Source organism: Arvicanthis niloticus, chromosome 2, assembly GCF_011762505.2.
Source record: "Arvicanthis niloticus isolate mArvNil1 chromosome 2, mArvNil1.pat.X, whole genome shotgun sequence".
In the NCBI taxonomy this organism is placed as follows: Eukaryota; Metazoa; Chordata; class Mammalia; order Rodentia; family Muridae; genus Arvicanthis; species Arvicanthis niloticus.
This window is the reverse complement of record NC_047659.1, coordinates 2,666,397-2,685,253: the sequence shown is the minus strand read 5'-3', so window position 1 is coordinate 2,685,253 and position 18,857 is coordinate 2,666,397. Positions and strand designations below refer to the sequence as shown.

At 41.3% G+C, this 18,857-nt stretch overlaps 1 protein-coding gene across 1 annotated transcript in view; it reads right to left on the bottom strand.

Moving 5' to 3' along the window:
- Positions 1-3,880: 3,880 nt before the first annotated feature.
- LOC117702788 (disks large homolog 5-like) overlaps positions 3,881-18,857 on the bottom strand; it is a 34,922-nt gene continuing 19,945 nt past the window's right edge. Inside the window, exons 5-6 of the mRNA XM_076928207.1 lie at positions 11,445-11,617; positions 3,881-3,983 (exon numbers count right to left, since the gene is read on the bottom strand). Coding sequence (XP_076784322.1) covers positions 3,881-3,983; positions 11,445-11,617 — 276 coding nt within the window. The remainder of the gene's footprint in view (positions 3,984-11,444; positions 11,618-18,857) is intronic.

Here is an 18,857-nt window from a genome sequence, read left to right as displayed (position 1 = left end):
CTAGAATCAGTTGGGAAGAGAGACCCTCAATTGAGAAAATGCCTCCATAAAAGTGGCCAACTGGCAACTTTATTAGACTGTTTCCTGAACAATTATCAGTGTGGATGATTCCAGCCCACTGTGTGTGTTGCCAACCCAGGCATTGTTCTGAGTTGTAAAAGAAAGTAGGCTTCATGAGGAGTAAGCCAGTAAGCAATGCCTCTCCATAGCATCTGCTTCAGTTTCTCCTACTATGTTTCTGCCTATGTTTAGTGAGTTCCAGGCAAATGAGTGTTGCTGCAGAAGCAGAACATAAACCTAACAAGTGCATCATAACAACCACCTGATACAGAAACATGGTTTGAAGGTGAGCCTCAGAGCAAAGTGCTCACAAATGGTGGTCACAATAATATGTGGTCATAATTATCTTTAGAAGAAACAAAGGTATTTTTGTCATTCTGGAACAGGTAGTAGACAGCCATTTGAGCTAAGGTTATTGATAAGCTATAGGCCAATCCTTGAGAAACTTATTTAATAATAAACAGCAATGAACATAATTTTTCTTTACTATAAAATTGTTTTCAAGCCTAAGATGGAGGCAGCCTGATTTATCAATATTATCTAAAAGGCTATTTGTTTACTAAGAGAGATTTTAAAGAGTGTGAATTCAGATAGAAGGAGACGAAGAGAGGGTCTTAGAAGAGTTGATTTAGAGGAAAACAATCAGAATGTGTTTATAAAAAACATTTTTAATAAACAAAAACTAGAAAAGAAAGAAAAAACTGGCTGCATTCTTCTTTCAGTTTCAAATTTTGAGTGAAGCTAAATTCAAAAATAAAAGATGAATTAACATGACAGAAGAAATTCCAAGACTGCATGAAATGATCTGTAGTGACCACATTTAATGAGGTTTACAGTGAGAATTAGAAGTAAAATGTAGAGCAAATAGATGTAGAAAAGTGTTTGAGAAAATGTAAGATTAAGTCAAAGTGGTAATTATTAACGAAATGAGTGCAGTTAAGAAACCTAACAGCAAAACACTGAAAGTTTGGAGTGGGGAGTAACGCACTGCAACCCCAACATTAAAATCAGAGGACAATTTGTAGGTGGTCTGCTCTTTCCTTCAACCATGTAGGAATAAGGGAAGGAGCCCTGGTTCGGAGAGTTGGCACAAAGGACTGTACTTGTTGAGACTGCAAACCACCTGATCACCTCAGTCATGGAACTGAAGAAGCTCTGTGTCTATACTGAAGTTCTCTGTGTAGGTCTCCCCATCATTCATAGAGAGGGGATTCTTTTTGCTCTTGGATTTGGCAACACCAGTCTGGAGATGCACAGGATTACTTCCTCCACAATCTCAGAAGTCACACAATTCAGAGGAGATTCACCAGAATCAGTTTCTCATCTGAAGAAACATTTTCTAATATACTGTGTGACCTACTATGGTAACAGCACACCATCTACCTGTAGGGTGCAGTTCTGATGTTAAGGTCCTGTTCTCAATTGTTTCTTGACCTCTCAGTAAACAAAGCCATAGGCTAATTGCTGGGCAGAAGGAACAGGTCCCTGGAACAAAACTGACCCAAAGGTGCATGCTTTGGTGAAAGAAGAACAATGCAGCAATGTGAGGTATCAAAATAAAGTGGCCACCAAGTCTGCTCCTACAGGCAGGTGGTCAGAGAAATTAGCAGGGGATGGATGTGACTGAAAGTTAAAATGGAGGGAAGGTGGGAGAGGTTGAGATAAGAAATTGATGAAGACACTGTTTTCCAATCTGGAGATAGTACAACCCCAAGAGGAGAAGTAGAAAATGAACAAGTGTGTGTGTGTGTGTGTGTGTGTGTGTGTGTGTGTGTGTGTGTGTGTGTGTGTGTCTGCCTGTCTGCTGTTTGGCTGTCTTTCTGTCTGTGTTTTAGCCTCAGATTTAAGGGAATCTAGGAGGGTCTTCACAGCAAAGTCACTTGCCAGAGTAAAGGTAGAAGTAGAGCAAAGGTACAGACAACATCTACCATCCCTTTCTCTTGCTAGCTTTGAGCTGAAATATTCACCCCACAGTCCTGTGTCCTCTGCTGAATGTTCCATTACCCTGGCCTTGTCTAAAGCTTAATATAAACACTGTTTTGATAGTACTTGATCATGATTTATTTCCCACTTCCACCACTCAGAGAGTTCTCAATTCTGTAATTCATCTGATAAAGCCCAATCTGCACTGTCATGAAGGATGAAACATGAGAAATGTGCTCCATTCCTGACAATAAGAGATCCTGAGGCATGACCCACTTTAATGCCCTACATGGAGGCCTCAAAGTTTAAACCCTGAGCATGCTTGTCCCATGTATGTGTCTGTACAGGTCTGAAGAAACATCTCCCTTTTGTTGGGTGTGATCCAGTGCAACTAACACACCACACAAGGAAGGAGAAAAGTCCAAGCAGGGGCTGGATAGATGGCTTATCCATTAGAGAATTTGTTTCTCAGAGGACCTAAAGAACAATGATTAACAATCCCACTCACTTCAGTTCCAGGTGAAATACACTGACCTCCTCTGGCCTCAGGGGAATTGCATGCATGTAGTATACAGACACACAGCAGGAAAAACACCCATACACATAAAAGAAATAATGGAAAAACAGAAACAACATTCTAACCAAATTTTAAAAAGGCATCAAATACGTTTTCCAGGACAAGAGGACAAAAATCATCATCAGTACAACAATAATACCACCAAAAACAAAACAAAACACACACACAAACAAAACCCAACATCTCCCAATAGGTCTTAGAACTCATTACCTCTGCTGTGCAGTTATAAGTGATGCTACCTTTCAAGGAAACAAGAGGCATACAGCTCTGTGGTTACTAATTTCTTTGATAATCCCTTAGTGAATAATTTTATTTCTTGGGATGTATTAGAGAAACACTCTTGTGTTTCTCCTCTGTATATTCATCATGAGCATCCAAGGAGTAGTACATTTTAACATAGCTGAATTTATGACCACAAAGATACAGCATGGATGTGGTTTTCAGCAGGAATTTGGGATCCAAAAAGTGTGTCACACTATCCACATCATAAGCACAATTCTTTGTGTAGCTCTGACTGGTTGGGAACTAATAACAAAGCCTAAGCCACTTTACATTTGAAGATGTCCATTCCTACCTGATACTTCTACTGTTACAAGACTGTGAACCACACATGAATACAGACGATTATTATGAGATAAAAATTAGATATTGCCTTTTTATTCATTAAAATATATTAATTTTATTCAATACCAGCTTAAAGTGGAGGAGTCAAAGTATACATTATACAGCCTTAGCAAAACAGCAAATTACAGTAACAAAAAATAATAAATAACAAAACTTCAAAGGAGAAGAAAGAAAACCATATACCCAAGGCAATCAAAACTCTAACCAAAATCAAAACACAATAATTAAGCTAAGCAGCATTCCCTTGCTGTAGAATTTGCTGCACTAACCTATAGCCTGTTGCTGGCCTTGGAAATATAGTACAAAGGCAGTCAGCAATGGTAACAATCTCTTCAAGATGAATGTAGGTATGCCCCATTGGGGTGGGGGTTTGCTGTTGGACAATTTCTTCCAAGGCAAAGCATGAGTCATGTTACAGACAATACCTCAAAGTCTTTAAAATTTGCTTGACTGATCTCTCTGAAATTATTGTTGATGACTCATGAGGACAAGTGAAAATTTACATTTTGAGGCTCCTCCTGGATGACCAGCAGATCTTCATGTCCCCCAGCACTTCTTTGAAGCCTTCCATACATGCACTCTTGCTGGACCATAGTCTAGACAAAAATAAAGGCCTTGTAACATATAGGAACCCAAAGAAAGAAGAAAATGCAGCCTAGGATTGCCATGGTTATAGGAATGAGATGCAATGGTGGTTCACTTGCTTTGCACACTCAGTGCTGCTGATGAGGAGTTGTGTCTGAGGGAGATCTTGACCTGTTCTGGGCCCTGTTTGAGCTTCTGTTGAAGTATTTCAGACCTAGGGGAGGAAGAGACAAAGGCCTGGTGAAGATCTGCCATGTCAGCTATCCAGCAAACACCAGGTATATTCATCAGGACAATCCAGTATGACCTTTGAGCTGAGATCATCCCATGTATTCCCAAAAATGAAAGGCCAGAGAGCACCTGGGCCTGGAAGTTTTTCTCAATTTTAATAAATGGCTTGAAAGTGAACTGTGAACTACACACTGTGCTAGAGTTAAACTAAAATGACACACTTCTTCAATAGTCCATATATAATGAATTGAAGAATAACTGTGTAGCAATGTGTGAATAGAGCACTGTATAGTGGCCTTCTAGAAAACCTAGCCACCATTCAAGTGAAGGCTGCTATTATATCTGGAGTGCAGGAACCTGCCTGTGTTTCTCTTGTGAAACCCTCAATCTGTGAATCCCCAGAGAATCCATCTCCCAGGAAATCTATGCTCACTGAAGAGATACTATAATCAGCAAAGGTGTGCGGTATATAAATCTGCCCAAGGGAAAGTATTGAAATGTAAAAGAGATATTAATGAAAAAAGAAACAATACCACTATATTTATAGCTTCTCTAGTATTATTTGTGGGGAGACTTTGGACCCCTACTTCTTGTTCTGTGGCTTGTCCTGCAGGGCAGTAAACAGGGTCCAGGAGATAACCTGAAAGAGAGAATGGGAGAAAACAGCCAAATGCAAAGGAAGATATTCCTCTAGTCTGATCAAATCCTAATTTTTACCTTTTTCACACAGTGGTTATAAACACATAAAGGCAGAATGTGGGAAAGGGGAAGACACAGGACTGTAGTTTTTCAGGGGGAGTACAGGGTATCAGCTGGGTGAAGGTTCAGGGAACAGGCAACTATGACCGTCTATATTCACTTGTCCTTATCTAAGTTGGTACTATATAACAAGTCTACCTATCTGTAGGAAGCCACTGTTCACGGTGGTATAATCCACCATTCCAAGATGGCGCTGGCCGAGTGTCTTCTCCAGAAGTAAACAATTAACTGCGCAGCTGCAAAGGCAGAAAGCGCACCAAAGTCACTGCCAATCCCGAGGCATAATATTGGGTGGTGAGCGAACAGCCAATCAGAAGTGAATACGTCACACTAGGGTGTATCTAAGTGGTACCCCTTCAGGCTCTTTCCATCTTTCCGCTTTACCGTGATAAGAAGTAAAGTCCTCGTTTTGCAGTAACTACCTGAATACTGTCTCTCGTGTTTCTCTTCCACAGTTGTGGGGCGACACGGGAGGCGCGCGTTATACCTATCCACAATGTCTATGACTATCTAGGCTGGTAAATTTCCACCAAGACTACTTGTTTACAAGATCTTATAGCCATCTGTTCAGTGTTTGTCCACAGAAACCAGGACTTTGTGTTAGCAGGCTGACATAGACTTATGGCTGATGTTAGGCATTCATTGTATAAGCAAGGCTGCCCCTGACATCTCCTCCCTTCTCCAAGTATAGAAAGACCATGCCAATTCCAATGTTGCAAAGGCAGGGATAGAGCCCTGACCTCCACTAATTAATGAGGACCCTGTAATGGCTCTGATTCTCCTGTCAATGTCCAATGAGCATGAGGGCCAGACCCATCCCGATGTCTTTTTCCTGGAGAAGGGATACTTTTGACATTAAACCTTATGCAATCAGGCTTGTCCCTCAGGGAACCCAGAAATATATTTTAATTTTTATTTATATTCCCTTGCAGTGCTTAGCCTCGAAAGCTATGCAAGAGTTTAGATCACCGGCCAGAGGGGGTTCTGGGCGACCCCTCTCTGCCTTGTCTAGAGGTGGGAGTCCCCTCTTTTAGGTTGAGTAGAGAATACCCTGGATAGTGCAACAACCTCGTCCTGTGTCTCATGGTCTTCCATAGCTAACTTATGATAATGTATCTGAACGGGTTTTGCTATCAAATTATCTACCTGTTGTTTCACAAAGTTAGTCAGCCTATGTAAGGCCCAGAAACCAAAAGGAACAAGTAAAAGTATCCCAACTACTGGTCTTAAAATGAAAAGAAATACAGTTAACAGTCATGGAGGGGTTGAAAACCAATTCTTGTACCAGATCTCATCTTTGTCCCTCATGTTCTCTTTAACCATCCCTGTCTTCATCTATGTAAAAGCAACATTCTTCTTTAATGGCTGTAAACAGTCTAGACCAGTTCACAGTCTTTTCTATTATAAAAGAGTAAATCAAGTCCAATAATGTCCTTTGCATTTTTGGAGGATTACTTCAGACAGCAAATGAGGGATTTCTACAGATTAATGATGTCAATCTCTAGTCTTTATTATGAAAGACTCTAATTACAAAACAATAAAATGGAAGCCTTGCTTTCTGTCCTGTGAGAGGGCTGGATCTTAGCCTCTCTGAGCAAGGCACCATAGCACAGGAGGGGGGACCTGTGTCTGAGATAATTCCAGAAGTGACATCCTTAGACACCTCTCCATACCATAGAGCTGGAAGGGGTGGTGGTCCCAGGACCAGGAGCTCCTCTGCCTACAGTGATAGGGTAGAATTGATGGCATGGGAGGTGGAGCAGAGGGAGAGGCCCTTGAAGAAGCAGCCAGAAAGGTCACTTCCAGCCTGGGTGCCTGTCCCCCTGACCTGAGGGTTTGAGATGCAGCTGCTCCTGCTACTGCTACCATATGTTAGGCATTGAGAGGAAGAGTGCTGTGTGAAAGTCTCTGAGCCATGGAGGGACCCAGACCTGGAGATTCTGGAAGAAGCTTGCTCTCTGAGGCCACTGGATTCTGAAGACCAGCAGATGGCCAGTTATAATAGCCCAGGTGAGATGGCCTCAGTGGTCAGTCAACCAAACCCATTGCTTTCCCACCAGACTACGGAACCATCCTATTTGATTCTGGGGTGACTGGACTGCTGCCTCTTGCCCTGTAAGAGCCTCATACTCCCTTTTGAGAATGAGAGGCTGGTGTTCAGGTTCTTAAGGGTCTTTTAAATAGGACACCAGATCCTTGGAGACAACATTGGTCTCATGTGTGCAGCTAGCTGTTGTTGAGCACCCCTTTGTGCCCCATATCTCACTCTGGTTCCAACAGTACCATGTCTGCTTCCTGGTTGTTCTGCACATGGGTGGGCCTCTAAACCCAGGGTTAGGAAGTTGTAATGAACAAGGGAAGGACTGGGAAGGGGAATCTGAGGTCACATGGCAAAATTTGGGAAGGGTAGGCTGGGCTAAATATGAAATTATTTACTTTTAAGTGTTGGTAACATGTGTTCTGTTTGTTTAATAAAGGTTTATTGGGTTGGAAAACTCACATGTGGGTTACATGGAGCCTAGGTTTGTAGGATAAGACCCATCCTGGGCCACCAACACCCTCCTCCCTCTCCCTAGGGATTTCAGCCTAATGACAAGAAAGCTCATGAGAAAGTACAGTGGGCCGAGTTGTGTGTCTGAAACCTGGAACAGACAGCATTGCCTTCATCCATGTTAATAAACTGGTTTTTTACAACAGTAACAAAACCCAAAACAATAAAATATGTAAAAGTGTGGAGACAGCCACCATGTTCTTCCTCTCTATGAGTTACTTACCCTTGTAGCAGTGACTTGAGACCAGACAATACCAGGAGCTCTGCTGGGAGGTGACAAAAGATTCAAAGATGCTGGTCAGACAGCTTAACCAAAACAGGAAGTTTCAGATTCAGTGAGAGACCTGGGCTAAAGAAACTGTCACAGGACTGCAAAACCACATGTAGTTAACTAGACTCTCAGCACACCCACCAATATACATATTGGCACAGACATGCATATCCCCCTTCCAAAGACACACCAGAAATCATAAGTGAGCAGGAAACAATAAGGAGACCTCAAGACTGGAGAAACCATTGAATGTAGAAAAGCTGATGTTTCAAGTGATACCCAGGACTGTGCTATCCATCCCTTGGGGACTAAAAACGCTTAGTGATCAACTTCTTCTGCAGACTAGGTTGAGAGAATTGGAGAAATTGTTTTCTTGAATCCTAACATCTTTCACCCTAACCCTCAGCCAGAGAGAAGCCTTTCTTCACACATCCCTGTTCATCCAGTCAGCTCCTGAATAGAAGCTCCAGGAGAGAACCCTAGCAACACTGACATGAAACAGGACTGACAAGCTGCTACTCAGGCTCTGTCAATGTGAACCAAGTTCTAGGCTGGGTTAAGAGACCATTTTGTAATACAAGGGAAAAGGGACAGAAAATATACAAAACGCACCCCCACAAAAGACAATGAGAACCACTCATTTTGCAATTTCACTGGGCTCCAAGAATTACAAATGCTTCCTACCTGTGACCTCACATGACCCCCTACAAAGCAAATGAGCTGCAGTCCCTGACTACATCACTCAAAGCTCTGTGCTCCAGTCAAGGACGCACACAAAAGGAACCCCTGTAGCATAATGGCATGTGGGTATGTAATGTGTGTTCAGCCTGTCTATCTTAATGAACTGCCAATCATAATTGCTACCTGCTACTTTTTCACATGTGCATTAAACAGCAGGGGTTCCCGTGTTCCTTTGAGAAGAGTCTCAACTGCATGGGGTGAATGTAAGTATAAGATGCTAACCCAGAGTTAACTTCTCTGCTTCTTTCACTAGAATACTGGTAGCCACCACAGCTCTTAGACAAGTGGACAAGCCAGATAGTACATGGTCCAACAGCTTGGACAGGTGTAGTACACTGTGATTCCATGGCCTAAAATGTGTGGTTCCACACCCTTTGCAGTAGCTTTTGTTTCATGGGCCTGTAGATGAAAAGGTTTGGAGGTTTCTGGAAGTGCTAGTGTTGGAACCAAAATCACCTGTCTTCAAAGCCTCAAAGATGATTTGTGCAGACTCATTCCAGATTAGAGAACCAATGGCCTCATTTGTGCTGGGAAGTTTTTGTTAGGAGGTCATTTATGATTCCTTCTATTTCTATAGGGGTTATTGGACTGTTTAGATAGTTTACCTTATCTTGATTTAATTGGGTATGTGGTATCTGTGTATAAAACCATCCATTTCATCTAGATTTTCCAGATGTGTTGAGTATAAGCTTTTCTAGTAAGACATGATGAATTTTTAATTTTTTGTTTTTGTTGTTATGTCTCCATTTTCATTTCAGATTTTTAGTTTGGGTACTGTCTCAGTGCCCTTTACTTAGTGTGTCTAGGGATTAACCTATCCTGTTGATTTTTTCCAAGAACCAGCTCTTCCTCTTGTTGACACTTTGTATCTAGCTCTTTGTTTCTATGTCGTTGATTTCAGCACTGAGTTTGAGTATTTCCTGCTATCTACACCTCTTAGATAGGTTTGCCTCTTTTTGTCCTAGAGACCTCAGGTGTGCTGTTAAGTTGCTGGGAGAAGATGACCCCAGATTGATTATGAAAGCACTCAGTGCTGTGAATTTTCCCCTAAACACTGCTTTTCTTGTGTTTCAAAATTTTGGGTATGCTGCGTCTTTGTTTTCGTTGAATTAAAGAAAGATTTTCTTTATTTCTTCACAGTGATGCTGGTTATAACAATCCTTCAGAAAGCAATGTGGAATTCATCATGCAGGGGGAGCAATTGAATTTAGGCTATCCAATGCAAATATGCCAAGTGAGACCACCATCCTCTCAGTCATCCTTCCTGGTGACTTAGGAAGGATTAGGAAGCACATTTCTTGTTCAGATTTGGTTGATATGATTGGAGTAATTTTTCTCTTGTAGAGTCAAATCTCTCACAACAACCCTCAGCTTGTGAAAACCCTTTCCCATATCCCGGTGTGATGGCTCTTGTATGCTATTCCTAGGGAGTTGCACTATTACAAGGTGTGGCCCTGATGGAGTAGGTGTGTCACTGTGTTTGTGGGCTTTAAGACCCTCCTCTTAGCTACCTGAAAGTCAATATTCGAATTGCAGCCTTCAGATGCAGATGTAGAACTCTCAGCTACTCCCACATCATGCCTCCCTTGATGCTTCCATGTCCCAGCCTTGATGATAAAATACTAAGACTCTAACCTTTAAGCTAGCCCCCAATTAAATGTCCTTGAAAGAATTACCTTGGTCAGGGTTTCAGCTCACAGCAGTAAACTCCAATTCATGCAGCTAGCTTCAGAATGCAAGAGCCAGGAATGAACTCTCAGGCAGCACTCACAAAAAACATGACTGACAAGCTGCTATTCAGGCTCTGTCATTGTGTCCCTAGACCTACATAGTGTAGAAGTGACCATCTTGGGATACAAGGAAAAGGAAAAAGAACCAAAGACCCCCAAAGACAATAATTAGAACTATTCATTTGGCATTTTCCCTTGTCTCTCAACCTTGAAAATTGCTTCCTGCCTGAGATTCCCATAAAGCAAGTGAGCAATGGCCCTTTATTTCCTCCTTGTAAGATCCATGCTACTGTAAAGAGAATATACCGCATGGCATTCCTGTAACTTAGTGGCATGTAGGTGCTTGAAGTGTGATCAGTCTATCTCCCTCATGAACTGCAGATTCATGCAGAGCAGTAGCATTTGCTTACCAAACCTCATGAAAGAGGCTACTTGCATAGAATGTAAATGATTAAATGAAGAATTAAATGAGACATAGGTGAGTAGCAGGATAAGTCTGTGGACAGATACATGGGTTTGTCCATGTTTATGGTTAGACATGAGGGCAATCAGACCCTGATATCACACCCTACCTGCTGCTGCTTGGCAGAAGATCATAGATCTTCTTGTTGGCCTCCGCACAGAGCTGCACTGTTTCCTCACAGCACACTTGCTGTTCAGTCTGCTCCCCCAGTAGCTTTCTGTTCTTATTCCACTACATCTTTACTTTGTGCTTCAGCTGAGTACACTCACTCAGGAGACGGCAGTGCCTGCTGCTGAACAAACAACCGAAAACCACGATTTCCTGCCAACTTCAATTTGCCCAGCACTCCTCCAAGTACTATCCTCCTTGCAAGGACCCTGATCCACAGACAGCTGCAGACTAGGGGCCACAGTTTACTCGTGGACACCAAATAAAAGCCTGTCAAATCCAGAGACCAGCCACAATCCACAAGGCTCAAAGTACTTCAAGGAAGAGACCATCATCCACATGGGTGCTTATATGTCTGTGGTATTAGAAAACCATCAGCAGTTAGAGGACAAATCCCTTCTGAGAGTGGATAGGAGTTTCAAATATATGCAAACTTTCCATGTGTCTCATGGATCCCAGAACTATACATTTCGTGTCTGAGATCTAGAGGCTGAGGTTTGATTAATATTCCCATCATGGTGCAAATCTTTTCTATCAACAGAATCCTGAGTTGGGAAGAATAATGATTGGATTGTCTGAGACACTGTTCAAACCTAGGACAACTGAGTTCAAAGGGTACAAATCCAAGACCCTTGCCTAGAGGCAGGCCTCCTGTTAAAGGCAGACAGTATAGAATCAGAGCCCTGACATTTGTTTAAAGTCTTAGAAGGGCAGAACATCCCCTGCCTAGTGGTGTGGTCTCAACTGTGTCAGTGACTCACCTGTAGGAATTTTTCTCTTCAATCAGCTTCTTGCAATTCTCTATGGCATCACACATCCTGCTGGTACTTTTCTGCATGTTCATCGTTGTCTTCTCATGTTGTAAATGAAGCATCCTGAATTTAATATTCAGCCTGTCATAGGGTTTGGACCAAGGTGAAAATTTCTCTATGAACTAAGGATTCAAGAATTACATGAATTCAGGCTGTATCCTGGACTACCCCAGCCTGGTATATGGCATACCCTTGCTACTTTGAACTGGGTTCTCTTGCTCCATATTAAACTTATAATGCTGGGCAAGGAACAGCAGAGAATAGATGGGGAACAGATGGAGGTAGCTGACATTCAAGTGATCTCACAGTGGACCTCACAGAACAGAAGAGTTCTTTAAGAAGTTTCCATGAGTCTGTGCCACAAGTTTCTGTAACAGACATCAATGATGTCTTCTCTTCTGTTTTTTTTTTAATTTGATACTTTATTTACATTTCACATGCTATCCTTTTTTCTGGATTCCCCTCAGAAAACCCCCTATACCATTTTCCCAACCCTTTGCTTTTAAGTGTGTGTCCCCTCCACCCACCCACCCACTCGTTTCTACTTACCATCCTGTGATTCTTCTCCACTGGGGCATTGAGCTTTCACAGGACCAAGGGCCTCTGCTCTCATTGGTATTCCACAAGGCCATCCTCTGCTACATATGCAGCTGGAGTCATTGCTCCCTCCATGTGTACACAGGTTTGTGGTTTAGTGTCTGGGAGCTATGGCTTCTGGTTGGTTCATATTTTTGCCTCTCCAATGGGGCTGCAAACCCCTTCAGCTCCCAGAGTACTTTCCCTAACACCTCCATTTGTGACCCCATTCTCAGTGCAATGGTTGGCTGCAAGTATCCTCCTCTGTATTTGTCAGGCTCTGGCAGATCCTCTCAGGAGACAGCTATATCAGACTCCTGTCAGAAAGTGTTCTTGGCATCAACAATAGTGTCTGGGTGGGGAACTGTATGTGGGATGAATCCTCAGGTGGGGCAGTTCCTGGATGGCCTTTTCTTCAGTCTCCGCTCCACAATATTTCTCTGTCTCTCCTTCATGACTATTTTGTTCCCTCTTCTAAGAAGGACCAAAATATCCACATTTTGGTTTTCCTTCTTCTTGAGCTTCATCTGGTATTCGAATTATATCTTGGGTGTTCTGAGCATTGGTGATAATATCCATTGATCAGTGAGTGAATACCACATGTGATATTTGTGATTGGGTTACATCTCTCAGGATGACATTTTCTAGTTCCATCCATTTGCCTAAGAATTTCATGAAGTCATTGTTTTTAATAGCTGAGTAGTACTTCATTGTATCAATGTACCACATTTTCATTATCCATTCCTCTTTGAAGGGCATCTGGGTTCTTTCCAGATTCTGGATTTTATAAATAAGGCTGCTATGAACACAGTGGATCCTGTGTCCTTCTTCTGTGTTGGAGCATCTTTTTGGTATATGCCCAGGAGTGGTAAAGATGGATCCTCAGGTACTACTATGTCCAATTTTCCGAGGAACTGCCACTCTGATTTCCAGGGTTGTTGTAGCAGCTTATAAACTCACCAAAAATGGAGGAGTGTTCCTCTTTTTCTACATCCTTGCCAGCATCTGCTATCACCTTAGTTTTTGATCTTAGCCATTTTGGGTTTGAGGTGGAATCTGAGGGTTGTTTTGATTAGCAATTACCTGAGGACTAAGGACATTTGACATCCTTTTGTGGTTCTCAGTCAGCTGGTATTCTTCAATTGAGAATTCTTTGTTTAACTCTGTACCCCATTTATTAATATGGTTATTTGTTTCTTGACTCTAGCTTCTTGAGTTCTTTGTATTTATTGGATATTAGCCGTCTTTTCAAATGTAGAGTTAGCAAAGATATTTTCCCCATCAATTGGTTGCATTTTTTTTTCCTATTAACAGTGTCCTTTGGCTTACAGAAGTTTTGCAATTTTATGAGGTCTCATTTTTCAGTTCTTGATCTTAGTGCATTACCAGTGGTGTTCTGTTCAGGACTTGTGTATTATATTGAATAGGTAGGGAGAGAGGGCAGCTTTGTCAAGTCTCTGATTTTAGTGGGATTGCTTCAAGGTTCTCTTCATGTAGTTTAATGTTGGCTACTGGTTTGCTGTATAGTGCTTTTAGTCGGTTTAGGTATGGGACTTGATTCCTGATTTTTCCAAGACTTTTATCATGAAGGAGTTTTGGCTTTGTCACATGCTTTCTCAGCATCTAATGAAATGATCATGTGATTTTTATTCTTTGAGTTTGTTTAAAGAGGATTATATTGATGGATTTCCATATATTGAACCATCCCTGCATCTCTGGTATGAAGCCTATTGATCTTGATGGATCAAGTTGTTTTGATGAGTTTTTGGATTTGGCTTGCAAGAATTTTATTGAATATGTTTGCATGGATATTCATAAGTGAAATTGGTCTGAAGTTCTCTTTCTTGGTTGGATCTTTGTGTGGTTTAGGTCCATCCCATCCATATTTTCCAGTGTTGTTGATTACAGGATTTTGTAGTAGAATTTGATCACTGTTTTTGGACTTCCTAGCCACCTACTGACTGACCTGGGTGCTCTTTTCATATTTTTTTTTTTTACAATGCAATCCATTCAAAGTTTCTCGATAATGACTGTGGGTCACATTTCTTTCCTTCTGTTCAAATCAAACTCATCTGTGGCAGGTTTTGTGAGCAGACTATGATGGATCAACTTGAAGTTAGCTAGAGGTTTTGTTAGGAGATGTTCATGAATGATTGCTGTTGCATTGTCCAGCTTTGCTGTGCAGAGATTGTAACTTCCATTTAGAATTACATATCTCAGGATCAAAAAGTTTTGAAGGGGGAAATAATGTGTAAGCCAGGGCAGGAGAGCCTGGCTGAATCTAAGAACCTTGTAGACAGCATGGAAAACCCAGTAACTCTTCCTGAAGCTGAAAGATTGCTGAAAGAAACCAGTCTTCTCTTTTGCCTCTCTGGGTAATGAAGGGATGTGTGTGTGTGTGCATTTGTGTGTGTGTGTGTGTGTGTGTTTGCGTGTGTTTCTGTGTGTGCGTGCAAGTGTTTTTTTGTATGTGTGTGTATTGTTTGTGCTTCTATTTGTGGTGTGATTTTATGTATTCATGTGGGTGTATGAGTATGGATGTGAGCCTCTCAGTATGTGTGTCTGTATGTTTGTAAATGTATGTGTATATCTGCACGTGCACATATGGCCATGTGTGTAGATCTTTGTACAATATTGTCTGTGTTTATGAGCAGACATACATTCATATATATGTGCTTACCCAGGGATAGTTGAACATCTGTGTAGTCATGCTGAGCATATGTGAAGGGGTGGTTGCCTGTATGGGCATTTGATGGTGTGGTTGCTTGTATGTATGAATGTGTGTGTATGTGTGTCTGGCTGGCTGCCTGGTTGTCTATTTGTCTGTGTTTGTATCTGAGTTCTCATAAACATGTTTGTGTTTTCCTGCATATGTGTGTATGGTCACTTGCTCATGGAAGGAACATCTTTAGCAAAGATTGCACCCAACTTAGATGAGAAAGTGCTATGGTCACTCAGGTTCTTACCACTCTGTATCCATCGAACATTGCATGAAGCCTCCCAACTTTTTGCATGTCCACCTTGGAACAAAGGAGCAAAAAGTCTGTAGTTGTAAATATAAAAGTTCTCAGGAGTTTATAGAGGCAAAAAACTATTCATCCACAATAAAATCATTTGGTGGAAACCAAAGGAATGGGGTACATGAAAGTTAGTAGGCTGCTGTGGCAAATCAAGGTGCCAGGGAGACAGAAAGGCTGGCTGGGCAGTTGTGTCCCTTCTCTGTCCAGGGTGAACGGTAACAGCTCACTGGAAGGTCAGGGGTTTACTGTTTCTCCCATACAGCCTGTTTTCTTCTCATCCTCAATGCTAGCTAGCATTTTCTTTCCACCTTTGCCTAACACTGGCTCAGTTATCCTTGGTTGTGGAACTTGGCCTGAATTTTGTTCTTTGAGACATTCTGAAAAGCAATGTGCTTGCAGCTGCTTCCAACAGAAGCAGAATTCCCACAGCCATGGTGAGGTGTGAGAACAGGTCTGTCTCAGTGCAGTGCAGCCCACTTATGCTCATGATACACTACAGCTCTCTTTCTGCAGCAATCAGTAGCTCCTTTTATCCCAACCTTGTTCACACTGTGTTAAAATTGACTTCCTGGAAATTTGGGGGAGATGAGGACCCTTCAGATATTGCTGTTGGCAGTGCATGATAGAGCCCTGCCAGAAATCATGTACCATTCTTCAGAAAGTTGAACTGCAGTCTCTGGGTTACCCAGTGATTCCAGAATGAGAATTGGCTGTCCACAGAAAAACTAGGGGACATTTGGGTTTTAGCAGTATTCCTTAGAGCAGCCCCAAACTGAGACTATCTAAATGTTCATCAGTCAAAGAATGAAAATGTACAGTGTGGTCCAGCCCTTCCATGGAATTTATTGTGGTATGAAATCATACATCATTTGGCCATGAGATCATCAGCCTTCTGTTAGCCAATCAAATCCCTGATACAATCACCTCATAGGAATTAAAGATTTTGTATGAAGATTTTCTAGTTTCCTGACATCATTGCTTTGTGCATTAAGTAAAGCATTCTATGGTTAAGAGAGCTCGTTTTGGAGAAAAATGTTTATCTTGAAGCAACAGGGAAGCAGTGGGTGAGAGCAAGGGGCTGGGTCTTTCTGGGGAACCAAGCCTTTTCTATACAGCCTGGAGAACTTACTAAGTGGGCTTTGCTACAAGGACAAGGACTTCCAAGCGTCACCTTGTCTGTGCACTTTGCCAGAGTTCTTTATCTCCTCTACACACTATGTTCTTTCTCCATCCGACAAAAGTTAACTTTCTTTTCTACAGTAGTACAGGTTATTGCCACTTGCATTTGCATTAATTGGGAAACTAAACAGGTGACAGTGTGCTTGCATGTTTTCACACATGTACTTGTGTGTGTATGTTCATGAGTGTGTATGTATCTGTGCAAATGTATGTGTGCACACACAAAAACACACAAATGCTTATAACCCTCCACCAAATCACAATTATCTATTGAACAAGAGCAGGAAAGACTTAAGGAATGCCTGTAGTTCTTGCTGAAGCTGAAGGAGTTAGTCACCTACTCAAAAGCTTGGCAGTAGAACTGCAGCATCCCTTCAATGTCTTCCAAATGAACTTAAGAGCTCAGGCTGGGAGGAGGGGTAAAACCAATTAGGTCCCTTGTATTTTTGAACTTTTGGGGTTTCTTATCATTTGCATGGTTCTCAGCTGTGCATCTGTTGTGGATAATCCAGCATGGTATACTGTGATGCTATCATGATGCTACCCTGACAGAGTAAACACCAATGGCATCATATTATCTCTTCTGATCTGTGTTGAAGTTGTTCCCATATTATTATATTATTATTATTATATTATTCACAATTGTTGCTGAAGATAATGTATGTTAGAGGTGAGGACAGTTCCTCTCTCGTTGTATTAGTCGTTTGCTCTTCCAAAGGCAAACAACTGGAGATTCTCCAGTTTCACAGCTTGTGTGAAGTGACTTGCCAAGAACCATGCAGGAGGAAGGACAAAAGACTTAAAACTTATGGAATGCAGCCCATGGGTTACCACAGCCACAGGGGTAGGATTGGTGTGGCATGGCCATGAAGACTCTGTATCCTGAGGAGAGTATTTTGTTATGAAGTACTGCTCTGCTTCCTGCCCTTACATTCCCTCTTAATCTATGAGTTATTTGTAAACATTAAGGGTATTTCCTGTCCCCCACCTGATAGTATCTCTGGCATTCACAATATTAATGCTTGATTTCTATCAGACATTGCTGGTGGAGCACATCATGATTCACTCCCCACCCTAAAGAAAATGTAGATTGTCAACAATGACCACCACACTTAGAAAACCTTTGGAACAATAAAGTCTTTACTGAAGGTCTGTAGCCATGTTTTTTACTACTGGCTCTAATGTAAAAAACCTTAGGGAACACTATGAAGATCACAAAGCCGTACTGTTATTAGTTAAAGCTCTGGACCTTTTTGTGTTCAGAGAACAAAACCATGGTAGCACTGGCTTACAGGACCCTCACTGAGGGTGGAAGGGGGTTAATTGATTACTTATACCCTTATTTTGACTTCACCTTCCTGATATGGTTTACTAAGAATTGCTAATGGGTAGATATGCATTTTGAGGATTTAAGGTAGATATGACTTATTATTATATAAATGTTTAGATTTGTGATTCTTTTAAGAATTTTACAAGATTACTTTTAAAGACAAATAATAAAACAATTACTTCTTTCTTTATAAATGCCAATTGCTCCCTTCCAGTAAGGGAAACTAGCTGAGAAACTCACTGTTCTTGCTTACATTTTGTTAATCTATAATAAGTTGCTTGGTTATGGATGTACGTGGGTTTATAAGAATAGCTTCGTTTTTTAACCTTAATACATAATGTTATTTCCTTTAATGCTAATGATGTATTAACACATTGTTTTTCATCATAATCATTTATTGGAAGGAAACTGAAACATATTCGCATTTAATTGTATACTGCTTGAAAGAGTTTGCTGGGATATATAAATGATGGATGAAAGTATAAAGCATGGTGTGGTGTGGCTGGAAAACTGTGTCTTCCATCCATGGACTATGTGTGTCCATGTAAAGGTTGTGTTAAAGGGAATTAGAACATTGTTCCTACTCTCCACCAATTGTGTTTACTGATATATGTAGATATGTGTAGAATACTTGGAACCTGCTTTTGGAGCTTTGCTCTAATATTTCAGTGTGTGAATATAGACATGTCTATCTGTAGGTCTGTGTGTGTGTGTGTGTGTGTGTGTGTATCCATGCATGTATATCTGTATGTATTAACTTATTAGATTCTGCCCTTTGCTTCATTCATTCATTCATTCATTCATTGTGTGTGTGTGCGAGTGTGTGTGTGTGTGTGTGTGTGTGTGTGTGTGTGTATTTGTGCGTATATGTGAATTTTCTCTATTTCCCTTTTTCACTTTCCCCAAGGAGTTAAAAAACATCATAGATTATGCACTGGCCACAGGGTGTTATTACCAATGAATTAGATTTTCTGACCTCAGGAAAAAAGTCTGTTGAGTAACATGTTTAATCACTGGTTGCCTTTGGCAGCAGACCCCGTTAGTATCTGAAGCTACCCCAGTCAGCAGCTCTATCATTTACAGCTAATGGCTGCCTGTTTCTATTTACCCATTACTAGGATGCTAAAGCTAGAGTCATTGGCATTGACTGGTCCTGGAAAGTATTTAGAGAGTACTTCAGACTCACATTTGACCTCTTTGTACAGAAGGTAATCCCATGGAAATTTTGGATCTTGAATTAGCACACAAGCATGAAAG